We start from the raw sequence: 26,163 nt of genomic DNA, 5'->3' as shown, positions 1-26,163 counted from the left end.
ACACCCCGCCCCTCTCCCCCACCCCCTTGCATATACGCTGCACTCTGGAGAGCAGAGCCGCTGCCCGCCCACGCCGCTGCTGGGGTCTGCAGTCCCAGGAGGCGGTGCAGGCACAGGGGCCCTGACCTGCGTGGGGGTGCCCGCAGCCGAGCGCAGTGCCCCCAGCCCACGCCACCGGGCTCAGCCCCGCGGGGGCCGGGATGAGTCAGCCGCGGGGGCGGGAGGCGGCAGCGGGAAGCACGCTGGGGCAGACGTGGCAACCCAGTGCACAACAGGGCCTCCCCCTGCCTGGGCCGGGGGATGCTGGGACCCCGTGCACCGGCGGGGGGGGGGGGGGGGACACGGACCCCCTCACCCACCTGCAGTTGGCGCTTGCTTTGGGGTTTGTGAGCTGCCACCCCCCCACCTCCCCAAGCCTGGAGCAGGGCCACAGCAGGAGAGGGAGCCTGGGGCATGGGCACAGGAAAATAAGCCATAAAATAAAGTTTTATTCCAAAATAACAAAATAAATAATCTACTGTACACGTTACAAAGGAGGAGTCGCTAATGCTCTAAAAAGACACCACACAGTCCTAAGTGGGTGGGGGACCCCGGCGCTGGGCACGGCTCGTGGAACTGGGGAGGGGGAAGGGACAGGAGAGCCCCCGAGGGGCTGGCGGGGGCAGCACAGCCCCAGTGCCCGTCAAATGCCGCCTGCTTTGTGCTGGGAGCTTGGGGGGCGCATGTGAGGCACCCAGCGGCGCAGGGACCATGCATGGTGGTGCACACAGGTAATCGGGGGGGGGGGCGGGGGGAAGACAGGCGGGGGGGCGGTGCGGGGTGCTGCAGGCGTGCGTGGAGCTGTGGGTGTGCGTGCAGGGGGGTGCACCGTTGCTGAGCTGTGGTTGCTGCAGGGGGTATTTACAGCCGAAACGCTGCACGCGGATGGCGCAGTGCTGCGGGGGGGGGGGGGGGCGGGTTGCGATGCGTGTGCATGATGCGCTTGCACGTGCGTGCTGCGGGGGGGGGGGGGGGGGGCTGGCGGCTGGAGCGTGGGCGCTGCGGGGGGCTGTGCGGGGCTGTGCGCACCGGCACCGTGCGCCCAGCGTGGGTGGCGGCGCTGACGTGGGAGCACGCGGTCCTGTACGCAGCTCATGTGCCGGCGGTGAAGCGCCTGTCCCTGCACAGTGACGGGGCTGGGGGCTGCAGCTCGCCTGCCCGACGCGGCCCGGGGGGGGGGACAGGCAGCACGAGGGGTGAGCCGACGGAGTGGGGGGGGGCGGGCAGCCTGGTGCGGTCAGGAGGGTCTGTACAGCCGGCTCGAGTCCATCGAGGGTTTTCCCAGCCCCCGGAGGGTCGCAGGGGGCCCAGAGCCTGGCAGGGACAAGGGTATTGCTGCTGCGGGGAGGCACATCCCGCTGCGGCTGAGGTAACCAGAGCATCGGTGTGGGAGGGGATGGGGCCCTGGGGGCGGCTGTAGCCTACCCCTCACCAGCTCCCCGCACCTGGAGCACCGCCGCGAGACCGGCACCCGTCCCCCAGCACGTTATTGCTTTGTTAATGGTGGTGGGGGGGCTGCAGGGGCCTCACTGCCGGCTGGTCTCCTGCTCCACCTTGATGGTGCCACGGGGTGGCTCTGGGGGGGCTGGAGGACCCCGTTCTGCCAGCCCATCCTCGAACTCTGTGGGAAGAGGTGGGAGATGGCGTCAGGGCGCTGCTTCTGTAAGGAAAAGGCAGCTGTGCCACCTACACCCCCTGCCCACAGTAACCCCCGTCCCCACCACCATCGGGGCTCACCTGGTCCTGGGGGCTTCCCTGGCAGACAGGGGCTGAGCCGCCCCACTCGCTCATGAGAGACCAGCCGGGCCAGGCGCAGCCCCTCGTCCATCAGCGTCTGCTGGAGGATGTGGCGACTCCAGAGCCCGTGGTGGGGGAGGCCGAGGGGCACGTCGGGGGCTGCACCGGGCGGCGGCGTCAGCCGGGGACAGGCTGCCGCAGCTGCAGAGAGAAGGGCGAGAGTCAGTGCTGAGGGGCTCGGAGGGGACCAGCCACCACCTGCCCACAGGCGCCCCGGGAGGGGAAGGGGCCCCCACTCACCCTGCAAGTGGCCATCAAGGCTCTCCCCGGAGAGGCTGCCTGTGTCCTCGTCCAGGCTGGCTCGGTATGCAGCCCCGGGGGGCTCCGGCCCCACCGGCAGCGGAAGCAGCTCGGGACGGCTCTGCTCTCCTGCCTGCCAGGAGTACGCGGGTGAGCACAGAGCCCCATGGACAGGCCCCGGTCCTGCTGGGGGGCTCCGCACCACCCGCCCCAGGATGCCCAGGGTTGCACGCACAGCACCAGCCCCATGGCTACCGCCCCGGAGCCCCTCGCTGCCTGCCGTAGCCAGTGTGGGCAGCCCTGGGCATGCCGCACCGTCCCGCCCGTGCGTGGGCGAGCGCCTGCCCACGCTCACAGGTGTGCACACCTGCACGCACATGTGCACCCCCATACATGTGGGTGTGACCCCCACACCCTGGGCGCATACCCACCTCCTGCTTGAGCCGCTTGGCCACGGTGGCTCCGCTCTCCTCGGGATGCGCCCTGCGCAGTGGAAGGATAAGGGGCTGCGTCAGGCGCGGGGGCGGCCGTGCAGAGGCCCTGTGACAGGCATGCCCGCCCGGCCTCCTGCCACGCTGCGGGCAGCGCCAGCCACGGCGGCAGGCGTGGGCGGCTGCCTGGGCAGGGCGGTGCCGTGGGACGGCATGGATCGGGGCTTTGGCACAGATGGAGCCGGGGGTGGCAAAAGGGGGGGAGCAGCCAGGGAGCAAAGGGAAAAGGCAGCCCAGTCATGGCACCCAGCGGGCAGGGGCAGGAAGGGGGCAAGGGATGGGGTGTCCCCAGCAGATTCCCCCCCAGTGCCAGGCATCCCAGCCATCCTCTCCACCTCCCGCACCTCTGAATTCAGGCAGAAAACAGCACACGCAAGTGAAAGGGGAACCTGGGGCCACAGGGTTCCATCCCTGTCCAGAAGCGCTGGGTTGTGGTATGGCTTGAGGGGGTGACAGCCAGGCCCCCCAGCCTGCGAGGAGGGGCTTTTCTAGGTCTGGGCTCACCTGGCAACCTTGAGCGAGGACAGGTAGGTGCTCTCCCGTGCAACCTGCCGCGAGAGCGAGAAGAGTTCTACGCGTCGCAGCAGCAGCGAGTTGTCCCGCAGGCAGAACTGGGCGGCCGCCTCGTTGATGATGAGCTGGGGGCAGAGATGATGCATGAGCAGGGACAGGGACAGCAGCATCCAGGGGACCCCACGGCAACGGCAGCATCTGCTCCAGGCTGGCAGATGCTGCCTGGGTGGGAGCAGACCTCGGCTCCCACCCGCTCCATGCTAGAGCCCCCACCCCAACCTCCTCCCGAGGCCAGAGCCCATCCTCTTCCTCCACCTCTGGAGCCGCCCCGGCCCCTGCCCTGAGCCAGTGCATCCCCAGGACCTTCAAGCATGGACCCCGCCGCACCACCCACCTCATGCAGGGTAAGCTGCTTGCCCTCACGGCGCCGGGCCTCGCCGCGACCATAGATCGCGCTGTGCCGGCGGATCTCCTCCTCCTTGTGCCGGTCACCATCCTCCAGCTGGAAGATGTGTCCCACGGCCTTGGCCAACTTCTTGTTGAGCTTCATCAGCGCCCGCAGCTCGGCCTCGCCGCCCCGGGGGCAGCTTTGCAGCAGCCGCTCCACACTCTCTGCCACCGTCCGCACCAGCTCCGGCTCCAGCACCTCCGTGCCCGCTGGCTGCTCGCCACCGCTTCCAGCCGGGGAGAAGGGGGGACCCCCTGGCTCCTCGTCCCCACCACCCTCTGACTCGGGGGTGCTCCTCCCTGGCCACGGCGGGGCTGCTGACGGCGACAGCTTCTCCCCTGGCTCTGTGGGGCTGCGGGCTGGGGGCGTCCCAGCGCTGCCACCCCCCTTGCCCGCGGCCTCACCAGGGCTGGCGTGCCCGTTGCTGAGCGCCTTGCGCCCGCTGGCCTCAGAGAGCTTGAAGAGGGGGATGCTGCTGACGGGCACGGCTGAGACGGGCTGGCTGAAGAGCCCCGGGTTGGAGGCCCACTCGCGCAGGGCTTTCTGGAGGCGGCGGACGTGCAGGGGTTTGGTGGCCATGCCCACCAGCGCCATGATCTCCAGGAATTCCTCCTCACCCGCCTCGCAGAGCTGCTGCACGTCGTCCCCCCCTTGCTGGATGAAGGTCTCGTAGTAGCCCAGCAGGTTGGCACGCTGCAGCACCCGGTACAGCTGCAGCTCCCCCAGCGTGCGGGGCAGGGCCATGGTGAGCCTGCAGAACAGACGGTGTCACGATGGGGGACAGACAGGCAGGCACGCAGGAGAAGACCCTCCCCACCCTTTGGCCTGGGAATACAGCGGGGGGCACACACTCCAGGGGGATGGGGGTGACATGGAGTGTTTCAGGGCCCCCGAACCCCACAGGGTGCCCAGGCCCACCTATGCTCCCTGGGCTGGGCTGGACCCCACAGACACAGCACAGACACAGTGGGGCCCCCCTCCCTTCCCTTCCCCTCCCCCCTCCCAGGACAATGGACAGCCCCCCGGCAACCCCCCTCCCGCTGCCAGCACCCCCCCGCCCCCAGGGCCCCCGCGGGGGGCCGGACACACGCCTGGGGCCGCCCCAGCCCTCCCCATCCCCGAGGGCACGGGGCCCGGTGATGCGCCGCCGTCCCGGTACCGCCGGGGCCACCCGCCCCCAGGTCCCCTGCCCCACTCGGTGCCCCGGACCCATCCAGTTCCCCCCCCGTCCCCTCCCGCCGCCCCCCGGTCGCTCACCGCCGGCTGGAGCCGCCTCCGGCCGTTACGCCCGCCCCGTCCGCGGCCGCCCTGCGCTCCGGGGGCGCGGCGGGGGGGGCTCCGGGGACGGCGCTTTGCGGCGGGACGGGGGTCCGGGGGGTGCCGAGGCTCGGGGGTCCCGCGGCCGGGCCAGGCGCGTTCGCTCCGCCGCGCCGCGCCGCTTCTGCGCGCCGCCCACACGGGCGGTACCGTGAAATAGCAGCGGCCCCGGCTGCGCCGCGGCGTGGGAGGCCCCGGGGGCGGATCCCGCGGCTGCCGCCCCCGCCGAGCGCAGCGCGGGCGGCCGCGGTGGGGGGGGAAGGGGCAGCGGGGGCGGCGGCACCGGCCCCCCCCGGGCGGGAGGCGCAGCGGCACCGGGAGCGGGGGGGGGGAGCGAGGAACCGGGGAACCGGCGCCCTGCACGGCAGCACTGGGGGTCCCGCAGCCTGGGCAGCCTCTGCCGCGAGGGGCAGCGGGGAACCGGGGCACACACGCGAGGCACCGAGGTCCGTGCGGGAAGGCGGAACCCCCCGGAGGTGGCGCCGGTCGGGGGGGGACCCGCGCCGGACCCGCAGGTGTCCAGGGCCGGTGCTGCCGGGGGCACCCAGCACCCCGGGCCGGCAGCACCCGGGACCGTGCCCGTGGGACCCCCCGGTGTCGCCAAAGGGTGTACCGGGAGCCGCCCCGGCCGAGGTCCCGTGGGCGACAGCGAACGGGGACTGCACCGGCAGCATCTCTGGTTCCTGTAGCAACCCGGCGAGACGCGGCCGTGCTGCCCGGCGCCGCCGGCCGCGGTACCCTGCCGTTCTCCCGGCCCACCCCCTCGCACGCCGAGGTGCCTGTGGAGCGCTAGCACTTCGTGTCTCAGCTCCCCGGTCACTGGCAGACAAAGGCTGCGGTCGGTAGGCTTCAGGGTGAACACCCCACACAGTACAGGTCTGGCTGTGCTCCAGAGCAGGAGATGGGGAGCGGAGGGAGGTTTCTCGGGTGGAGGGAGGGGGGAAGGGAGGCTGAAGTCCCCCCGGCCGCTGCGGGAGTGTCATGCCCCCACCCCGTTCTCCAGCTCTGCGTGGCTCGACGCTATTTATACTGCGGCTGGCGCGGCCGGACGCCTGGCGTGGGTCCAGCCGCCCCCGCCCGCTTCTGCCCGGGGGGGCCGGGGGGGGTCCGGAGCACATCCCCGAGGCTGGCAGGGGGCAGCCAGGGCTCCCGCACGGGCACAGGCCCCGACGCGGGGGTTCTGCCACAGCCCTCTGCGCTCCCACCTCCCTCCTCCGACCGGCCGCCCCCCTCCCACGCCCTGCCGCGACCAGGCGTCCGGCGCGGCGGGGCCGTTCCCAGGCCCGGCGCTGCCCCCGGCTGACGCACATCCTCCGCCCACGGCCCCGCCGCTTCCCGGCTCCACCGCCCACGGCCCGCGGGGGGGGGGGGCGCCCGAGCCCGCTCCCCGCCCACGGGCGGCCGGCGCACCCGGCGTCCTGGCGCCCGGCACCCCACGGGGCGGGACACGCGCGGCGAGGGGCACCCCCAGTTCCCGGGGCTGGGGGAGCCCCGCACCTCCCCGCTGCCCCCCACGCCGGGGGAAAGGGCGCGCCCTGCGGCTGGGGGAACCGGGGCACCGTGTGCGGGGCCAGGGCGGGCACGGAGGTTCTCCCCCCGCGCCCTCGCCGAGCCTTCACCCGTGGGACGCGGCTGCCAGGGGTCCCCCGGCCAAACGGGACCCGCCGGGGGGCCCGCCCGTCCCCAGCGGGGCTCGACGGCGCGGCCGGAGAAAGGCTCCTTGTCCCGGGCCCACGGCCCTCCCGGGCCCGGCCGAGCCGCCGCCCCAGCGGAGGCGCGGCGCGGCACGACGGGGCCGTGGGGAGCCGAGCGGGGCCGCTCGGGGGCGGTACCCGCGCCTCCCCTACGCGTGACCCCCTCACAAAAACAATATGAGGCCGCTTCCTGATAGGGAGAGGTTCTTGTCAATCAGCCGGAATTCGAGAGGGGGCGGGAGGGCGTGACGGGCCGCAGCGTGCTCTGATAAGCTGAGGGACGTGCCTGTCAGAGCAGTTACTAAGGCGGGGTCGCGGTTGTTACGGGCTGGGCGTGCCTCTAGATTAAGTGGCGCTCTTGTTGGTCACCGTGGTAACTGAGGGCAGGACTATGGCTGGTTCCTGCCCTGTCTACGCTGATAGGCTGCAGACCCTGTCAGTCAGAGCGGCAGGAGGGGGAAAGCGCGCGAGGCTGCAGAGGCCTTCTAATAGGCCAGCTCAGCCGTCAGTCGGCGGTGACGCCAGGGACTCCTCGCTCTCGTTGGCTGCTCCTCGGTGGCCGTAGCCAGGTGGGCGGTGGTGGCGGAAGCGGAAGTCGGCGGCGCGACCGCGGCGGGAGGGATGAAACCGGCTCCGGGGCGGCGGCGGCGGCTCCTGGGGGCGCTCGTGCTGCTTCTCCTGTCGCCGCTGCTGGGGGGTGTAGGTACGGTGGGCGGTGACGTTACTGGGTGGGGAATGGGGCGCTGGCGACGGTGACGTCATGGCGGGTCTCGGGGCGGTGGCCCCGCGGGAGCGGGGCGGGGGTGTCACGTGTCACGCGGCGGGAGGCTGGGGGCTCCGGCCCCGTGTCTCCCGCACCCCCGCTGCCGTGCTCCCGGTCGGCGGAGGGCCGGGCCAGCCCTCCGGGGCGGAGCGGCTCCCGCAGCCCGGTGACCCCGGAGCCGTGGTGGGGCGGGACGGCAGGCTGGAAGCGGTGGCACTGACTCCGCCGGCGGCCCCTACGGGGGTCGGACCTCTCCGGGCGGGGCGCTGAGGGACCCCCGCCATATGCAGCCCCGGTCCCGAGGACAGCCCCTGCCAGCTCTCCCCGGGAAGCCGGCTGTCGTTCCCCTTCTCCGTCCTGGCGTTTCTCCGCCGTCTGGCGGGGGCGGGAGGGCGGCCGCTGCGCGTTGCTTGGCGCCAGCCCGCGGAGCCCCGGAGCACGGCCCGCCTGTTCGCGGGGCACTCCCGGGGCCTCGCGGGTGACGGTGCAGCCCGGCGCCCTGGCAGAGGGTGCTGGAGGGGCTGGGCTTCCAGTGTCTCGCTGCCCAGATCTGCCGGTGTGGATGGGCCCTCTGTGGGCTTCAGGAGCCCCCTTCATCTTGCGGGGTGAGTTCACGCAGGCGGTGTGCTCAAATTTAGTTCTCCCTGAGATGGGGATGGCTCTGGGATCACGGAATCACAGAATGGCAGGGGATGAGTCTGCTGTTTATGACAGTGCCAGGAATGTGGTTATCCCAGAAAAGAACTAGACGGCATATTCTGAGGAAAACAGGAAGGTCTTTTATCTTTATCCACCCCGAGTATGTTTAACTGGGGGACCTCTGGGAAGGGAAAGCAGACCCTTGTGTTTTAGTGGGTGAAGCAGACAGGAGTAGGGGCCTCGTGTTTCGTCTGCGTGGCTGAATCCTTTTCCTCTGTTCTGTGTTGCACAGATGCCAGGGATTCGGTCATCCCACTCCAGGAGGGCCACGTGTACCATCTCGCAGCTTCTCACAACTTCTGCTACACCAACACACGCGTCCCGCAATGGCACGACATATGGACCAGGATGCAGGTGCGAGGAGAAAGCAGGTCCTTCTGGGTCTGGCTGGGCTGAGTCCCTCCAGCAGCTGCGGTCATGCCCCTGTTTGCTTCCTTCCCCTGTGCAGATCCGAGTCAACAGCAGCCAGATGATCCGAGTGACCCAGGTGGGCAGCGAGGAGGAGCTGGAGGAGTGGAACATGTGGAACATCATTTTTTCATTCCTGAAGGAGAAGCTGAATGACACCAGCATTGATGTGGATCTCTACAGCAACAAAACGTGCCTGAAGGTTGAGCTGCTGGAGGCCGGCACCACATACTGCATTGTCCTCTTCCGACGTACGTGTCTTCTGTGGGAGGGGCCCCTGGGGTGGGAGGTGGGTCTGGCTGCACTGGCACTCTTGAGGGAGCAACAAGGACATGGACAGGTGAGCTCATGGTCTGACGGCCAGCAGGGCTGGTCCTTCCTTGGGAATGAAAACGGGCCTGCAAAGGGAAGCATGTCTTCATACAAAGTGGGGGAATTTAGGGCACTTGTCAGAGGTTCACCTGAGATGCTGCCCCTTCCCTGTCCTTGCAACCACGTGGCAGGCTGGAGCTCGACCCAGAGGGCACAGTGCCAGGATTCCTCTTGAACTGGACTTGCTCTTTTGCCAGGCTTTGACCCTAAGCTGTTCCTGGTTTTCTTCCTCGGCCTGTTGTTGTTCTTCTGTGGGGACATGCTGAGCAGGTGAGCCGTGTCCTTTTCCCCATGAGCCAGGGACAAGAAGGGTTGGGTGGGCAGTGCCTAGCTGGCTCTGCAGGCTCTCAGGAGGTTGCTCCCAGTGGGTGTGTTTGTGCACAGGCATCCATGAGCTGTAAAACGTCTTGTGCATATGTGTGATCTCTGCAGGAGCCAACTCTTCTACTACTCGGCTGGGATTAGTTTTGGCTTGTTGGCCTCGCTGCTCATCCTTGTCTACATGATGTCCAGGGTCATGCCCAAGGTGAGTGTCAGGCTGTCTTGGGGCAGGAGACCTCACAGCAGTAGCCCTTTCTACACCTGTACGGTTGTTCTAGTGAGGCTGGTGTACGTGGCCTTGGGGTGCTGGGTTGTGGGTCTGGCTTTGCAAAGAGCAGGGCTTGGCAGCTGGGAGGAGGTAGCTATGGCTGCCCACTGCCCCACTACCTGTCTTGAATTTCCCATCTCCTCTCCTAGAAAAGTCCTGTTTACTTCCTGCTGGTAGGAGGCTGGTCCTTTTCCCTGTACCTGCTTCAGTTGGTCTTCAAGAACCTACGGGAGATATGCAAGTTCTACTGGCAGTACCTCCTAGGTAGGTGTGAGCCCTTCAGACTCACCTGTTCACCTGTCTGTGTGTCTCCTACTGGAGCTGCAACGTGCTGGTGGAAAACGTTGAGCCTTCCTGCCTGCCTCGTTGCTGCAGACACTGCCCTCATGTTCCTGAGGGCTCCAGCGTCAGGTTTAACGGCAGCCCTGGCAGATGCTGCTCAGCCAGCTCCCATCAGCCAGGCTGAGCCCGCTGCTTCGTGCCTGCCTGATCCCTGTGCTCTCCCGCAGGCTACCTGCTGCTCATGGGCTTCGTGAGCTTTGGTGTGTGCTACAGGTATGGCCCACTGGAGAATGAGCGCAGCATCAACCTCCTCTCCTGGGCCCTGCAGCTCCTGGGGCTGTTGCTGATGTACGCAGGCATCCAGATCCATCCCATCGCCTTGGTCTTGGTGGTCATCGCCATCTGCACCAAGAACCTGGACTACCCTCTGCAGTGGGCCTTTGCTGCCTACAGGTGAGGGCTGCAGGCACCTTGGCTTGCTCCTGATTCCCATCTGTTGCTGGGCCTGGGTGAGCTGCTAGATGGAGTCTGTGTCACAAAACCGGTGCATTTTCAATGGGGTTTGGAGCTGGGGTGGGTATAGATGGGGGTTGTGTCCCTTCTTCCCTGAAGTTGGTATGCGAGAGTGTCCTGCTTCCCCTTATGGCTGGGAGACTCCCTCGGGAGCGAGGAGTGCAGGACAGAGGGATGTGCTCCATTCCTCCCAACACCAGCTCTGACCCAGCTGCCCTGGGAGCTCAGCCTGCCCTGGGGGTGCTGCCCTGGCTGGGTGCGCGGTAACTGGTGCTGCTGTGCCAGCAGGAGAGTGCAGAGTGCCAGGCCCAAGCCAAACGCCCCTCGCCTGCTAACGGAGGAGGAGTACCGGATCCAAGGCGAGATGGAGACGCGCAAGGCCCTTGAAGAGCTTCGAAGTTACTGCAAAAGCCCCGATTTCTCTGCCTGGACGGTAGTCTCCCGCATCCAGTCTCCCAAAAGGTAATGCCCCGGCAGTGTGCTCAGGGTGGCTGACCTGCATCTCTGTGTGCTTCTGAAAGCCTGGGGCCGCTCCGTGCTGTCACCTCTGGCTTTAGAGATAGGGAGGTGGAGGCACAGAAGGTCCGTGGTCTGTAGAAGCAGGGTGCCACAGGGGAAGGACAGATAATGCCCTGTCCTGGCACTGAAACACTTCACCCCAACTCCTTGTGTGCCAGGGCCTCGCAGGAGGCTGCCAGGCATGTGTGCACAACACGCTTCTTCATGGCTCCTTCCCAGGTTTGCTGACTTTGTGAGTGGTGCCTGTCATGTCACCCCCAACGAGGTCTCTGTCCACGAGCGGGAGTATAGCCTGGATGGCATCTTCTTTGAGGATCAGCTCTTTGAGGAGGAAGAGGAGGATGAGGATGACAACTCCTTTGACAGGAATCACATGACTTACTCCCACAACCACCTGGATGCTGATTGAGGTCAGCTGCCCTGGACCCACGGGGACGAGGGGCAGAACCACTGCTGCTTCCTCACTGCCCTGATGCCTGCGGAGCGCAAAGCCCCATTTGCCAGGAGGAGCTGGTACATCTGCTCCCAGCGCCCCCAGTCCCACCCTGAGCTGGGCTGCCGTGAACTCTGCAGCAGAGCCTGGTGGGAGGACAAGGGGGGCTGACACCCTCATCTTCCCCAGGCAGTTCCTGCCAGGCTAAAGTGCGAAAGCTTTTGTTAGCACAGCCCTGGGTGTTGGCAGGGGAGACGCAGGGAGCTGGTCCCAGCTGGGGACCAGAGGGCAGGCAAGGTCTGCACTGCTGACAAGATATGGGACGCTGGTCCTGTCCAAAGGTGGACTGGAGCCACCCCGACTTTTGGTGTGGGTGCTTGTGAGCTCCCAGTGCATGAATCGTGGGGGCAGGGACCTCCCCAGGCCTGGGCGCTGGTCTGGCTCCTGCGAACACCCTGGTCCCACCCGCTCCCTCAGCACTGCTGATGTGGCTGGCAGACAGGAGCCCCGCTGCCTCTGGGCTGCCAGGCACCCTGGCTCTGCCAGGAGCGTCTCTGAGGCCTGCTGGGGTGGAGACCGGAACAAAAGGTCTGCCTTGTGTGCAGATGCCTGTGAGGGCGATGTGCACGAGAGGAACTTTGGACCTGTCCCACTAGTACCTGCCTGCTGCCAGGCTGCTGTGGGGAGGGAGTGGGCAGCAGGTGACCTGCTCCTCCTGCTGTTACCAAAGATGCCAGAGGGCTCCAGCTGGTTGGGCTGTGCCTCTGCCTTGGCTTAAATCCTGCATGGATACCAAAAACCCCAGCGCCTCCCTGGCAGAGATGCAGCTCAGCTGGTCCCTCCATATGCATTTTGCAGGGCTTGGGAGGAGGCAACCTTGAAGTCTGCTCTGTGCCCCATGTGCTTGCCCCACTCCCCACAGCTGCTCTGATGTGGCGGAGGCTGTGCTCAGCCTCCCTCTCCCCGTGCCTGTCTGCCAGTCTGTCCCAGGGCTGAGGATGAGTGTGGATGTGCTGCTTTCTCCCTGCCTCGCTGGCAATTAGGTGCTAGCAACTGCCTGTCCCCCTTGAAGCTGGTGCCCTCCGCCTTTAACCTTCTGTTACATGGGCCCGTCCCTGCTGTGCTGCTCTCCTGGCTGGTGCAGGCAGGGGATGGGGGTGGCCCTGCCTGTGTTCCCGCCCCTCAGCTGGCCAGGGGGCTCTGCTCCCCAGCAGCCAGCTCAGCGCTGCTGGTCCTTGGCCTTGCTGAAGCACAAAGCTGGAGGGGATGCCGCAATCTATGCAACTTTCTAAGCAATAAAGCTGCCCTCTGCAGCCTTGCGGCCGTGCTGCTGCCCGGGGCCTGGGCTCCCACAGCCTGGCCCGTACTTTGCCTGCGCCACTGCCATAGCTTTTTGCTGTTGGTTTGTTTCTGTCCCAGGTTTACTCCCCTGCCCTTGCTGCACTATCCTCCCTGCTCTGGTGTGAGCGGCCTCTGTTATTATGTCCTTCCATCTTCTCTGTGTGGTTAAAGACTGACTATATTTTTAATAAAGATGTATTTTGCAGGTTTGAGCCTCATGTATCTGTCCACAGTGATGCCAGGGCTGGTCCTTGGCTCTGGCTCGTCTGCCCATGGGAGCTCACTCTGCCGAGGATGCTGCGTGGTGCTCAGGGACAAAGAACAAGCCCGTGTGCTGGGTTCCCTGTGGCAGCCACAGAGCAGAGGCAGGACGCTGGCCACAGGCCTCTCGCTCTGGCTGCGGTGCAGGCAGGTGTCTTCTCCCTGGAAGCAGCCCTGGGCGCTCCCAGCTCTGCCAGCCTGTGTACATTGCCCTGGTTTCCCGCAGCCCTGGAGGAAGCTCCCTTTGTTTGCTTGGCTGCAAATGACTGACTCTGCTCGTTCCTGCTACGAGCTACTGGGGCAGGGGGGTGAGTGGAGCAGCAGCAGCCTGGCTGGGCTGGGACCTGGCAGGCAGCCTGGGGCTCTTTCCCAGCTGGCTGATGTGCTTTGTGCCTCAGTTTCCCTGTCGGCGAGTGGGCGTGGTGCCCTGAGGGAGGTCCTTCTGGCCCCCCGCCCCTCCATGGGCTGGGCTGGGCTGAGCCCCGCCAGCTCCCGGGCAGCCCCAGCTGAAGCCACTCCAGGAGCCTCTGCTCTGGGATCGGGAGGTGAGTCGCCGACCCCTCAGCTCCCAGGCACCAGCCTGAAACACCCAACCCCCCTGCAGCCCGCACCTGGCCAGGGACACCCTGTCCCCACAGCCCCCACCCCACGGGGCACAGGGAGCTCTGAGACCAGCACGGTGGGGGAAGATGGGTGAGCCCGGGACTGCCCTGGAGCTGCATGGGGGCTCTTGCTCTGGTTCCACCCGTGCTCACACTGGGGTCCTGCACCCAGCAGCACGGTGGTCTTGGTGTCAGTGCCCTGCACAGGGAGGGGGGCTGCAGGGACCCACAGCAGGCTCTGCCATCCTCTCCGGAGGTTACTGCCAGGGCAGCAGCTCCTGATGGAGCCATCAAAATTGCCCTGTTCACCCTGTCCTCCACCTTCTCACTCATGAACTTTCCCCGGGCATCGATAAGTGGGGCTGGGTTTACAGCCCTGTGCCCGGGCTGTAAAGCGAGGGTGAAGGTCGCCCTGGGGAAGCAGCTGCTCCATAAAAGACAGGTGAGGGATGGTTGGAGGACAGGGGGAAAGCAGCACTGTCTCTTGTGGGAGCTCTTGGGTGCAGCTGGCTGCAGGGCTGTTGGTGGGGCCTGGGCTCCCCCAGTCCTGAGCCTGTCCCTTCCCCGCCCTGGCTTCCCCCTGCCAGGAAGGAGGGAGGAAGCGGAGGCTGAATCCGTCCCTGCCTCAAGAATAGGATCCAGGTGTCCACGTTTCCTGGCTGGGCCCACACTTCCCCTGCAGTGGTGGGCTGGAGGCGTTCTGCCCCAGCACCCCTCCCCCCCAGGGTCCTGGGTGCCAGGGTGTCCCTGGGAGGAGCCCTCTGAGCCAGCGTGGGTGTGCAGCTGCCTTGTCCGCTGTCCCTGGGGCTGCCAGCCCCAGCGTGGTGCCTGGGGGTGCTGGGCATGGCTGGGGCAGGGAGCAGCCAAGGTCCTGGCTGCATCCCACTGGCCAAGGGCTGCATCCTGCTCTGCCCCGTGCTGGGCTCAGCCAGTGCTTCAAGCCTTGCCAGGCATCTCAGCGGGTCTGTGCCCCCTGGGTGCTGGGGCACCCTGCCCTCCCTGGGGCCCTTCTGAGCCTATAAGGGCAGGAGCAGCCAGGGCCTCGGGGGTGCAGGGGCTGCTGAGGACCGGGGGTGTTTTGGGGAAGGGGCTCTGTGTCTGTGGGCTGCAGCCCCTCCTCCACTCTGCCCCAGCTGCCCCGGAGCTGCCCAGCCATGGAAGCCACCACCTCGAGGCTGGACCCGGCGGCGGTCGGGGACCTGGTGTTGCTGGACCCCCTCACCGAGGAGTCACTGCTCCACACCCTGCAGGAGCGCTTCCGCCGCAGCGACATCTACGTGGGCACTGGGCCAGGGGCATGGGGCCTGGGATGGGGAGTGGGGGGCTGTGGAGCCTGGGATGGGGAGCAGGACACAGGGTCTGGGATGGGGAACAGCAGGGGGTGTGGTGTCTGGGGTGGGGAGCAAGGAAGAGCAGATTCTGGGCTGGGTCCTACCCTCCCCGCACCAATGCCATCCTGGTTGCCTGCAGACGTACATCGGGAACGTGGTGATCTCAGTGAACCCCTACCAGTCCCTGCCCATCTACAGTCCCGAGAAGGTACAGGAGTACCACAACTGCAACTTCTTCGCCGTGAAGCCCCACATGTGAGCATGGGGAGCCTGGCAGCCCTGGGGTACCCTCTGCCCCCCTGGATCCTGCTAAGGGCCTCATCCATGGGCAAGCCTGAGGCTTCGGGGTCTGGGGGAGTCTACTTGGGTCAGCCTCACAGCCACAATGGGGGCTCTTGGCATTTTCTGAAGTCCCTGGACCCCTCCAACCCCCTTCTAACTCTTCCTTCCCCCAGCTATGCGATCGCTGACGATGCCTACCGCTCACTGCGGGACCGGGACAGGGACCAGTGCATCCTCATCACTGGCGAGAGCGGGGCCGGCAAGACAGGTAGAGCTGGGGCTGCCACCAGTGCTCACAGGGCTGGGAGGGGCTCGCTGGACAGGTGGGCGCAGCCCTGCAACCCATGGCCCCGGCACCCATGGCCCCTCACTCATAGAGGCCAGCAAGCTAGTGATGTCCTACGTGGCGGCTGTGTGCAGCAAAGGGGAGGATGTGGACAAGGTGAAGGAGCAGCTCCTGCAGTCGAACCCTGTGCTGGAGGGTAAGCACCCACAACTCGTGCCCTGCGCCCACCCCAGGGCTCAGCACAGCCCCACCTGGACCATGCTGTAACCCCGTCCTCACCCCACAGCCTTTGGAAACGCCAAGACTGTCCGCAATGACAACTCCTCCCGATTCGTGAGTGACCAGGGAACTGGGGCAGTGGTGGGGCCATGTCCCACAGGGCTGGACCCTGCAGGGACCACATGGACCCTGATGGGGCTGGAGGCAGGGGACAGGGTTGTAGACACGGGGAGCAGAGCTGCTTCCCCCCACAAGGTCCCCCTGCCTTGACGCCAGCCCCATCCCTCAGGGAAAGTACATGGATGTGGAGTTCGACTTCAAGGGGGAGCCCCTAGGAGGGGTCATTAGCAACTGTGAGTACCGACTGCCCATCCCAGGGGGGTCCTACCCCCCATTCCCTGGTGACACTGACCCCTGCCTGCAGACCTGCTGGAGAAATCCCGCATCGTCCGGCATGTGAAGGGCGAGAGGAACTTCCACATCTTCTACCAGCTCCTGGCCGGGGGCTCGGCACAGCTGCTCCGTAGGTCCAGGCCCTGAGCATGGCGGGTCAAGGGGGATTGGGAGCCTCGGGGAGGACTGGCTGAACACCTCCTCCCCCCGCAGAGCAGCTGAAGCTCCGCCAGGACTGCTGGCACTACAGCTACCTCAACCGGGAGAGCTCTAGCCTGCCCGGCGTGGACGACGCAGCCAACTTCCATGCCATGCAGGTACCGCCAGCCAGGGCCTGGGAGGCTGGGAAGCTGTGACACCCCCCGCTGCAAAACACCCTGGGGCTGTCCCCGTTGCCCTGAGCTGCCTGTGTCTGTCCCCAGGATGCCATGAGGGTCATTGGCTTCTCACCTGATGAGGTGACAGCGCTGCTGGAGGTGACGGCCGTGGTGCTCAAGCTGGGCAACGTGCAGCTGAGCAGCAGCTACCAGGCCAGTGGGATGGAGTCCTGCAGCATCGCTGAGCCACAGGGTAGGGACAGGGACGGGGATAGGGATGGGGATGGGAATGATGGGGAGGGGGCCCTGCTTGGCCCCAGCACTGCTGCCTCCCTACACAGAGCTTCAGGAGATCTGCGAGCTGATCGGGCTGGACCCCAGCGTGCTGGAGCAGGCGCTGTGCTCCCGCACTGTGAAGGCGCGGGATGAGACGGTGCTCACCACCCTCAGCGTCCCCCAGGTGAGCAGGACCATTCCCTGCCACGGGGCTGACACCTGGCAGCCCCCTGGGAGCCAGCACGAGTCCCTCGCCCCTCTCCCCAGGGCTACTATGGCCGGGATGCGCTGGCCAAGAACATCTACAGCCGCCTCTTCGATTGGCTGGTGAATCGCATCAACACCAGCATCCAGGTAAGCACCTGGGGTGACATGTACCTGCCCACCCATCCTGGACAAGGCCCAGGACCCCCACCTCACGTGGGGCCAGGACACAGCTCAGTGCCCCACTGTCTCCCCAGGTGAAGCCAGGCAAGCAGAGGAAGGTGATGGGTGTCCTGGACATCTACGGCTTTGAGATCTTCCAGGTGAGTGCAGGGCCCACCTGGCCCCATCCTGCTGCTGGGGGGACTGGGGGCGGTGGGTGGGACATGGGGCAGGGCTGGGGGATCAGGCCCTGTCACGCAGGACCCCTCTCTCGCAGGATAATGGCTTTGAGCAGTTCATCATCAACTACTGCAACGAGAAGCTGCAGCAGATCTTCATCCTGATGACTCTGAAGGAGGAGCAGGAGGAATACGTCCGAGAGGTACACCCTACCAGGCCGGTCGGGCTGGATGTGGCCCCTCTGCCTGTGCAAGGCCATGGCCCCAGAAAGCCTTGGCCCCCTGGGGACAGGGAAGTGCTGGAGACAGCTCTGCAGCATGTCCCTCCCTCACCCCGCTCCCTGCCGGGAGCAGATTCAATAGCAGGAAGGCAGGGAGGGATTTGGGATTCCATCCCCATGGCTGGATGTCCGGTTCCTGCCCCACATCAGCTGGGGGGTGTCTGTGGGGCAGGGTCCATGCACTGTGTGTCCAGGGGTCTGTGTGTCTGACCTTTGTCTGCTCCCAGGGCATCCAGTGGACCCCAGTAGAGTTTTTTGACAACAGCATCATCTGCAACTTGATCGAGAATGTGAGTTGCCCCCCCAGTGCCAGGGGCCCAGGTTTGGGTCCCAGCTTCCCCCCATCACACCTGGTGCGAGTTTGGGCTGAGCAGAGCTTGGAGCAGTCCCAGTTTGATGGAGCCGCTGCTCAGGGCTGGGGCCGGTTTGGGGTGACACTGTCCATCACGGCACAGAGCAAGTGTGGGATCCTGGCCATGCTGGATGAGGAGTGCCTGCGGCCTGGTGTGGTCAACGAGGACACCTTCATCAGCAAGCTGAACCAGCTCTTTGCCACCCACAAGCACTATGAGAGCAAGGAGACCCAGAACGCCCAGCGTGTCATGGACGCCAGCCTGCCGCTGCAATGCTTCCGCATCCACCACTACGCTGGCAAGGTCTGCCAGCAGCCGTGGGCACCCGCTGGCGCCCACAGCCCCGCTGGGGGCACCTGGCACCCCCGGGTCCTCTTCCCAGCTTTGCATGGGAGATGCGGGGCTGGGCTGGGAATGGACACAGAGATGCTGAACCATAGCCCGCTCGCTCCCTCTTCCCTCCCCGAGCGCAGGCCCCCATGCACCCCGCTGAGCACTGACCCCACTCCTGCACCCAGGTGACCTACAACGTGACGGGCTTCATTGAGAAGAACAACGACCTGCTCTTCCGCGACCTCTCGCAGGCCATGTGGGCTGCCCGGCACACGCTGCTGCACTCCCTCTTCCCCGAGGGAGACCCCCAGAAGGTCTCCCTCAAGCTGCCCCCCACTGCAGGCTTCCAGTTCAAGGCCTCAGTGGCGATGCTGATGAAGAACCTCTATTCCAAGAACCCCAACTACATCAGGTACCAGCCCTGGGCGGAGCCCTGGCCCTGGCTCTGGCGCCAGCAGGACCCCCCCAGACCACCGCTGCCCTCCCCAGGTGCATCAAGCCCAACGAGACCAAAACAGCGATGCTCTTCACACCGGAGCTGGTGCTGGCGCAGATCCGGTACCTGGGGCTGATGGAGAACGTGCGGGTGAGGCGGGCAGGTTACGCCTTTCGCCAGCTCTACGGCTCCTTCCTGGAGCGCTACAAGATGCTGAGCCCCCGGACCTGGCCCCGCTGGGCCGGCAGCGACAGGTATGGGGCTGGGCCAGACCGCGGGTGTGTCCGGCAGCCCCCTGGCCCGGGGGCTGCGGGGCTCTGACCAGCCTCATCTCCTGCGGTGGTGCAGGGAGGGGGCCGAGGTTCTGCTGGCAGAGCTGGCGTTCCCCCCTGAGGAGCTGGCGTTTGGCCACACCAAGATCTTCATCCGCTCGCCACGCACGGTGAGTCTGGGGATGGGGGAGTGGGGGGGACCCCGCTACGGGGCAGTCAGGCTGCCAGGGGAGGCAGGACTTGACCCAGGGCGGGTGTCTGCCCCACATGTCCCCTCACCCCACTGGCACCCCTGAGCCCATCCCAGGGGCTCCTGGGTGATACTGCAGCCCCCAGAGATGGCTCCTGGCTGGGGGTCCCTGTCGCCACTTGGCACCCCAGTGCTCACCCTGACTGTCCCCAGCTCTTCGACCTGGAGAGTCAGCGCCAGGAGCGCGTGGTCCAGCTCGCCACCCTCATCCAGAAGATTTTTCGGGGCTGGCGGTGCCGGACCCAGTACCAGCAGATGCGCAAGAGCCAGATCATCATCTCTGCTTGGTTCCGGGGCCACAGGGTGAGGAAAGGGGGATCCCAGCCATGCTTCAGCTGCTCATCCGTCACCCCCTTGGTAGGGCCCCCGGCTCTCCCAACTCCCACAGCTCACCCCACCTCTCCCCACCGCAGCAAAAGAACAAATACAAGCAGATGAAGCGGTCGGCACTGATCATCCAGGCGTACATCAGGGGCTGGAAGGTGAGGGCTGGGCACCGGAGGGCCGCTTGCTGGCACAGCAGGTCTAGCGTGGGCAGCGGGGTGGGGAGCGTGCGGCAGGGAAGGGCCAGGGACTCCACATGCCCCACGGTGGGACCAGACTCATCTCCTCTCCCCGTCTTCCATCCTTCTCTCCTGCCTCTCTCCCTCTCGCTCCCTGTCTGTGTTGGTGTCTCTTGCCTCGGGCTCCCTGGGCTCTCATCCCCCACAGTCTCGCCGGCTCCTCTGGGAGCTGAAGCGCCAGCGCCACCGTCATGCGGCCGCCGCCACCATTGCTGCTTACTGGAGAGGGTACCAGGTAACGGGGCCAGCCCCACCACGGGGCCGCGCGCCCTGCCCGCTGCCTCTGTCCTGCTGTCCACGCTGCTGTGTCCAGGGCTGTCTGTCTGTCTGCCCACCCTGGCTCCTGTCTACCCTGTCGGACCGGAGAAGCTGTCCTCTCCGCTGGGGCTGAACGGGGATGGGGGGAGGGACGCCCCGTGTCCCGAGGGGGCTGGAGCAGGAGGGTGGCGAGATCCCGCATCCCCACCGCTGCCGCTGCTGACGGCCATCTCCGGCAGGTCCGCAAAGCGTACAGGAGGTATTTCCGCTCTGAAGCCAGCATCCGCCTGGCCAACTTCATCTACCGGCGGCTGGTGAGTGGGGCTGCAGGGAGAAGGGACACGGCTGGCCCAGGGACCCTCCCCGAGCCCCTGCCACGTTGCTGCCCCCAGGTGCAGAAGTTCCTGGTGGGGCTGGGGAGGAACCTCCCGCCGCTCTTGGTGACAGACCGGACCTGGCCCCCTGCACCATACAAGTTTCTGGCTGACGCCAACCAGGAGCTGAGGAGCATCTTCTACCGCTGGAAGGTGGGAGCAGGGGGGAGCGGGGAGGTGGGGGGGCTCTGTGTGGGACCTTGCGTCCCTCTGCGCCAGCACCTGCCAGGGGTCTTCAGCAGCACCAAATCGCCCCCTCCCTTGGCAGTGCAAGAAGTACCGGGAGCAGCTGACGCCACAGCGCAAGGCCCTGCTGCAGGCCAAGCTCTGCGCCAGCGAGCTCTTCAAGGACAAGAAGACGCTCTACTCCAAAAGGTGCTGGGGCTGGGGGCTGGCGGGAGGGGGGGTGTGTGGGGCAGCGCCGGCTGACGGCCTCCATCCCCAGCCTGCAGCAGCCCTTCCGGGGTGAGTACCTGGGGCTGACGCAGAACCCCAAGTACCAGAAGCTCCATGCCGTGGCCAAGGACAAGCTGGTGATGGCCGACACCGTGAGGAAGGTGAACAGAGCCAGCGGCAAGGTGAGCCCCGTCCCTGTCTCCACCGCACTGGGAGGGCGTGCAGGGCCACACTGACCCCCCCTGCCCGCAGACGGTCCCACACCTGCTGCTGCTGACCACCGAGCACCTGGTCCTGGCCGACCCCAAGGCTGCCCAGCCCAAGACCGTGCTCAGCCTGGGCGACATCCGCAGTGTCTCTGTCACTCGCTTCTCTGACGGCTTCCTGGTCCTGCACCTCAAGGAGGTACCCAGGGAGGGGGGAGTCCCTGGGGGCCTGGGGGATCCCTGGCAGGGCTGACCTCCCCCATCTCCCCACAGACCTCCACGGCGGGGGCCAAGGGCGACTTCTTGCTCGTTAGCGACCACCTCATCGAGCTTGTCACCCGCCTGCACCAGACCATCATGGATACCACTGCCCAGGCCCTGCCCCTGCACATCACTGACCAGTATGGGTGGGGCAGGGGGGCGGGGTGACCAAGGGTGGGGCCTGCAGGGTGGGGCAAGACTTCCAGGGCAGGGTGGTGTCTGGAGAGGAGCTCACAAGGGCGGGGTAGGGCAGGGTGAGGCTTGTGGGGGTGGGCTTCACAGGATGGGGCATCGGCTGGAAGGTCCTGACTGGCTGTGGCAGGCAGCCCCTGAGAGATGGTGGCTGTAAAGGAGGCAACTCATGGGGCAGGAGGTGGGTCTGGGCGTGGTATGTGTGGTCCCACCTCACCCCTCTACCCTGGCCCCCCACGCCAGGTTCTCCACCCGCTTCCAGAAGGGCGACATGGCCGTCACCGTGGTGGAGTCGGCCAAGGCGGGCAGCAATGTCCCAATCTGCAAGAAGCGGGGCAGCCACAAGATGGAGGTCCTGGTCCACTGAGGGTATCCCCATTCCCTGCTGGGACCCCCACCACCCCCTTGTAATGTCCCCCTGCCCCGGCAGGTCTCTGCACCGCCCAGGAATTGCTGCAAACCCATTAAACGGATGCTCTGGTGTCAGTGCCTGGGCGGTGTTGCGGTGGGTGCCCCGTCACAGGTGAGGCACGGTGAACCAGTCGTGCCGGAGCCCCAGGACGCTGCACTGCAGTGCTGGAGCAGGGTGGGGGCATGGCCCCTCCCCGGGGATGGAGTGCCCTGGCACGCTGCAGGGATGGAGCCCCCCCACCCCAGTCCCCCGCCTTTCCTGCCACCTGATTGCAGCCAGAGCTCGGCTCGGCAGTGATTGGAAAGGCCCTAAATTGCTGCCACTTTTCCCATTAAGTGGGAAAGCGGCTCGCTCTGCTGCAGAGGCAATTTCTGGGTGGCTGCGGGTGGCTGGCACGTGAGGTCCTCAGCACTCGCCTGCCTGTGCTGCCCTCCCCATCTCCCCCTGCCCACGGTCCCCTGCCCTGCTGCAGGACCCCCTGAATAGGGTGCTCCCCGCTGTGTCCCCTCCCCTTGCCCAGCTGCCCCCCGCACCAGCAGCCCTCCCCAGGCTGGCACTGCAGCTCCTGAGCTGGAGCTGCATTCGGGGACCGGGGCTGCAGCCCAGAACAGAACAGGGGGACAGCTTTGGGACTGCATGGCCCCAGTGCCACCACTGCAGACCCTGTCCTGCTGGGACCTCCTGTCCCAGGAGCTGGGGTCGCTGCATGGCTCTCAGAGCAGCCCCCCTCCCTGCTGCCTTTTCTCTCCTGCACTCATCAAGCTCTCAGAGAGGGTTGGGTTTTTTTTTTTTCTCCTGTCCCCACACGTCACCTGCATTACCTTCGGGAGCTGACAACTCCCTGTCACATTAGCAGCAGCACCAGCTCCCAGGTGGGCCCTGGAGCATCCATGGGTTTGTTGTGCACAGGGGGGCACGTGCGGGCACGTGTGCCAGGGCACTTGGGCAGCGCATGCACGTGGTGGTGGTGGGGAAACGTGTCTCTGTGCAGGGGCACTTGATGGTGCAGACATGCCCTGGCTCCAAGGGCTCCCCCCAGCCTTCCTGCTGTGGGCTGCGTCACGTCCCGGCACAGGGATCTTCCTGCCTGTGCATGGTGAGGGGCGAAAGCCATAAACAAGCCCGCCACAGCCCAGGGCACTATGGCTCTTCACAGCTGCGTTGCACTTGGCACCACACAAGTAGGTGTTATTAATTAATTAGGCCGTCTCTGGCCAGACTCCAATTTAATTAACGTCCCCGGCACTGCAGATGCTGCCCTGCCCCGGGCTGCACTGCCACGTGAGCCGCTGCTGCCAGGCCGTCTTCCCGCGGGGCCGCCGCAGCCGCCTGTTGCTCGGGCTGAAGTGCGTGGCTTTCACTTGTTGGCCTGCGTGTTTCCCCTTCCCTTGCGTCCCTCTGGTTCCCCCCGACTTCTCCTCCCCATCTTCTATCTCTGCACACCCTGGCCCCCTGGCTGGGGTGAGGGTGCGGAGGCACTTGGGGTGGCTGGGGATGAGGGGATCAGGATGCAGGATCAAGCCTGGGCTCCCAGGAGGCTGATTGGGCTGGGGGAGGAACTTGGTGCTGGTCCTGCCTGGGTCACAGAGCGGCCTGAAGAAAGGCAGCCCAGTGTGGGGCTAGACCTGGGGCTGCCGGGCCCTGTCGGAGCCAGGAGTGCTCCCCATGGTTAGTGTGGGACCAGACAGGCCAGGAGCCCTGGAATGGGGCTGGGGAGATGGGCAGGGTGTGCAGTACAGAAAGAGTGTGTGTGTGCGTGTGTGTGTGCGCGCACATGTATGAAGCTGAGTTCAGGGCAGCGGGGTCTGTATGTGTGCACGCACATGCACGTGCATGCGTGTGCATGGTGTGTGGTGGGAGCCCAAATGATCCCCGCTGTGGTGAGACCTCCCAAAGCCTGGCTGCAGAGCAACTGCCAGCAGCTGTTCCAGCACAGCAGGGGCAGGACTGCTCCCACCACCCGTGTGCCCACACGTGTCAATGGCTGCATCGTGCTCAGGTGCGTGTGTCCCCCCATGCCTGTGGCACGAGGAGGGGCCGGGAGCTGCGTGGGCATGGCGCTTGTGTGCTGGCCCCCTACCCCGGGGCGCTGCGGCGTGGTGGGGAGCTGGCGTGCCTGTGTGGGTGCACTTGTGCCGTGGTGTGACTCTGCGTGTGTAACGGGTGCCTGTCGGTGACATGGTGCTTGCGTGGGCGTGAAGCTGCAGGGTGGGGGTACCACCCCCCCCCGGCCCCCATTGGCGGCTCTCCTCTCACCCACCCACACCGTGCCATGGGCAGAGCCCCTTATTTAACACCGCACGGCAGCCAGCACCCTGGTACTTTGCCTCCCAGCTGAACCCGTGCTGGGAGAGCCATCGGTGCAGCCTGTGGCCGCTGCCCACCTCGCCTCGACACGTCTCCCACTCCGCAGCCACCAGCGGCGAGGGACACTCTGCCCCCGGCTCCATACTGGACGACACCCGAGGGCTCAGCAGGTCTGTGCCTCCCACAGTGCCCGGCCCTGGGGGCTTCCCGGGGCTCCTGGGGGACTGCTGTGTCCTGTCCTCACCCGGCTCAGGCTGGGAGAAGGGAGGAGGGGGAAGTTGGTGAAGCCACTGGGAAGGGCACGGGCTGGTAGATGAGATGGGGTGAAGATGCTGCTTGAATTCAGGGAGGTCTTGGGGCAGGGGGGTTCTGGAAGCAAGTCTGGGTCTGGGATCCAGCTGTCAGCAAGGATGTGCCAGCGCATGTGTCAGGGAGTGCGTGTGCGTGTCTCTGTGTGTGTGTGTGCCTGTGCGTCAGGGGATGTGCGTGCTAACACAGGTGAACACGCAGGACTGAGTGCATGCCGGTGTTTGTGTTCCTTGTGTGCCCGCGCTTGGTCTCGTGTGCGTGTTTGCACATTCTGGCTAGTGTGTGACTGCAAAAACACAGCACCATGGGCATGAGTGGTGGCATGGGACCAACAGGTCCACAGAGGACCCCTGCCTCCCTGCACCCTCCCCTTCACCTCTGTGATGCGTCCCCCCATAATGTGCCCCACACCCCTGTAAAGCAGCCCCCGGGGTGCTGCCCCCCGGTGCAGCCCCCTTCCCAGGACGCTGGCAGGGTGCCACCGGCCCGCAGTTCGAGGGGGGGAAGAGATTCACTGCCCCGGCCCCCACCGCTGCCGGCGGGAAGCGGCGCAGTCCCTCCGGCCACAGACACGGGCGGGGGTCCCGCCGCGCCCGGCCCCCCCGTCTCCCGTGTCGCTGCTTTCCCTCCCCAGCGCTTGGCCCGGTCCCGGGCTCGCCCGGGCCGCCCCGCGGAGGGGGCGCTGGCTCGGGGCGGCCCCGGGGCCCCGCCGCTCCGCCGCTGACCGCCGCCCCCAGGCCCCCCCCGAGGATGAGGAGCCGACCGGCGCTGGCGGCGCTGCTCGTCCTGGCACTGCCGCTCGCCCTCGCCCGCCGCCCTCCGGCCCCGCCGGGCCCCGCGCCCCCCGCACAGGTACAGCCGTCGGGGCGCCAGTGGTTGGGGGGGCGGCGGGCCGACCCCCCCGGGACGCCCCCTCCTCGCTCACCCGCTTCGCTTCCCGCAGGGGATGCCCGTCGCGGAGCCGCTGCCCTGGACAGCCCGCGGCAGCCCCGGGGCCGCCTTCGCCGCCGTGCTGCAGCTGCTGCGGGAGGGGTCGGCCGGTGAGCGCCGGGGGGCGAGGGCAGGATGGGTTGCGGAGGGTCGGTCGGTCCGTCCGCGCCCGGCCCCCGCGCCGCCGCCGCCGCTCATCCGCTTCGCTCTCTTCCAGGTCCTCCCGCGGCTCCGCAGAAGCGTAAGTCCCGCCCGGTCCCGGTCCCGGTCCCGCAGCCGGGCGCCGCGGCGCTGACGGCGGGTCTCTCCGCAGGGGACATGCACGACTTCTTCGTGGGGCTCATGGGGAAGCGGGCGGCAGAGCCCGGGCGGCCGGCGGGGCGGCGGGGCGGCGGCCCGTCCCCCCGGTGCTCCCCGGGGCCCCCAGCGGCCGGCGGGGCCCCGCGGCAGGCGTGAGCCGCGGGCCGAGCCGGCGAGGCCGGACGGGGCGCGCCCCGCGGACCCGCCCTCTCCCGCCACGGGGCCGGCCCGGGCTGTGCCCTGTGTCCCGGGGCGAGGCACCGGCGCCGGGCACTGCGCCGCGGCGGCAGTACCGGCTGCGGGGGCGGCACGGCCGGGACGCCGCCCACGGACAGCGAAGCCGTCGTGGGACCCGCCGGGGCTGGAGCCGCGCTCCCGCGCTGGGGACTGTGCGGGCCCACGCACGCGTGTCCCTGCGCGCGCCCGACACCCGCAGCTCCGGCTGTGCCTGTCCGGACACCCGCGTACTCACACCCGTACCTGTATACATACACCTGTTTGTGTACACCCGCATCCGTGCACCTCCATACATCCACCCGTGCCAGCGCGGGACACGCGCCCGCACCGTCTCTGTGTCTTGGCTGCGCCGCGCTGGCGCTCGGCGTGCTCGGCTCGGGCCCGGGACAGCCCACGGGGGTGGCGGGGCCGGGGCGGGGCGGGGGGGGGGGGGGGCTGCTCCGCACCTGGCCCCGTCAGTGAAGATGCGCCGGTGCCCTCTCCCGTGTCCGTGTCTGTCTCCGTGCGCCCCGTGTCAGTGTCC

The 26,163-nt window shown here is 67.0% G+C and overlaps 4 protein-coding genes across 12 annotated transcripts; 3 read left to right on the top strand and 1 right to left on the bottom strand.

Moving 5' to 3' along the window:
* Nucleotides 1–468: 468 nt before the first annotated feature.
* NAB2 (NGFI-A binding protein 2) lies at nt 469–6,641 on the bottom strand. The gene is made up of 7 exons (XM_075075655.1): nt 4,786–6,641; nt 3,475–4,279; nt 3,072–3,205; nt 2,508–2,559; nt 2,077–2,209; nt 1,777–1,977; nt 469–1,660 (listed from the first exon to the last, which is right to left on the bottom strand). The coding sequence occupies exons 1-7, from the start codon at nt 6,153–6,155 to the stop codon at nt 1,566–1,568; spliced, it is 2,790 nt and encodes a 929-aa protein (XP_074931756.1). The 5' UTR covers nt 6,156–6,641; the 3' UTR covers nt 469–1,565.
* A 462-nt stretch (nt 6,642–7,103) lies between these two features.
* NEMP1 (nuclear envelope integral membrane protein 1) lies at nt 7,104–12,670 on the top strand. Of its 4 annotated transcripts, none has more exons than XM_075075662.1 (9): nt 7,104–7,242; nt 8,234–8,355; nt 8,450–8,660; nt 8,979–9,051; nt 9,214–9,307; nt 9,520–9,634; nt 9,880–10,105; nt 10,454–10,627; nt 10,904–12,670. In XM_075075662.1, the coding sequence occupies exons 1-9, from the start codon at nt 7,161–7,163 to the stop codon at nt 11,091–11,093; spliced, it is 1,287 nt and encodes a 428-aa protein (XP_074931763.1). In that variant the 5' UTR covers nt 7,104–7,160; the 3' UTR covers nt 11,094–12,670. The 4 variants fall into 4 exon arrangements, with proteins under 4 accessions (XP_074931763.1, XP_074931762.1, XP_074931764.1 ...); XM_075075661.1 differs by having other exon boundaries at nt 10,451–10,627; XM_075075663.1 differs by lacking the exon at nt 7,104–7,242 and adding an exon at nt 7,331–7,907 and having other exon boundaries at nt 10,451–10,627.
* A 480-nt stretch (nt 12,671–13,150) lies between these two features.
* MYO1A (myosin IA) lies at nt 13,151–21,631 on the top strand. Of its 3 annotated transcripts, none has more exons than XM_075075654.1 (29): nt 13,151–13,264; nt 14,455–14,598; nt 14,792–14,907; nt 15,108–15,202; nt 15,312–15,416; nt 15,507–15,553; nt 15,729–15,792; nt 15,864–15,962; nt 16,046–16,149; nt 16,255–16,402; nt 16,491–16,609; nt 16,693–16,779; nt 16,887–16,952; nt 17,069–17,173; nt 17,479–17,541; nt 17,707–17,907; nt 18,123–18,349; nt 18,427–18,627; nt 18,722–18,815; nt 19,049–19,198; nt 19,309–19,377; nt 19,607–19,693; nt 19,956–20,030; nt 20,109–20,243; nt 20,359–20,465; nt 20,536–20,668; nt 20,739–20,891; nt 20,966–21,093; nt 21,389–21,631. In XM_075075654.1, the coding sequence occupies exons 2-29, from the start codon at nt 14,476–14,478 to the stop codon at nt 21,510–21,512; spliced, it is 3,225 nt and encodes a 1,074-aa protein (XP_074931755.1). In that variant the 5' UTR covers nt 13,151–13,264; nt 14,455–14,475; the 3' UTR covers nt 21,513–21,631. The 3 variants fall into 3 exon arrangements, with proteins under 3 accessions (XP_074931755.1, XP_074931753.1, XP_074931754.1); XM_075075652.1 differs by lacking the exon at nt 13,151–13,264 and adding an exon at nt 13,649–13,763; XM_075075653.1 differs by lacking the exons at nt 13,151–13,264; nt 19,607–19,693 and adding an exon at nt 13,649–13,763.
* Nucleotides 21,632–23,292: 1,661 nt separating this feature from the next.
* TAC3 (tachykinin precursor 3) lies at nt 23,293–26,024 on the top strand. 4 transcript variants are annotated; one of them, XM_075075669.1, is made up of 4 exons: nt 23,293–25,025; nt 25,117–25,213; nt 25,321–25,344; nt 25,417–26,024. In XM_075075669.1, the coding sequence occupies exons 1-4, from the start codon at nt 24,924–24,926 to the stop codon at nt 25,557–25,559; spliced, it is 366 nt and encodes a 121-aa protein (XP_074931770.1). In that variant the 5' UTR covers nt 23,293–24,923; the 3' UTR covers nt 25,560–26,024. The 4 variants fall into 4 exon arrangements, with proteins under 4 accessions (XP_074931770.1, XP_074931769.1, XP_074931768.1 ...); XM_075075668.1 differs by having other exon boundaries at nt 23,294–24,034; nt 24,911–25,025; nt 25,321–26,023; XM_075075667.1 differs by having other exon boundaries at nt 23,294–24,034; nt 24,808–25,025; nt 25,321–26,023.
* The last annotated feature ends 139 nt before the right edge of the window (nt 26,025–26,163 follow it).

The sequence above is a fragment of the Phalacrocorax aristotelis genome, chromosome 26, assembly GCF_949628215.1.
Source record: "Phalacrocorax aristotelis chromosome 26, bGulAri2.1, whole genome shotgun sequence".
Taxonomy (NCBI): Eukaryota; Metazoa; Chordata; class Aves; order Suliformes; family Phalacrocoracidae; genus Phalacrocorax; species Phalacrocorax aristotelis.
This window is presented reverse-complemented; position numbering and strand designations above follow the sequence as displayed.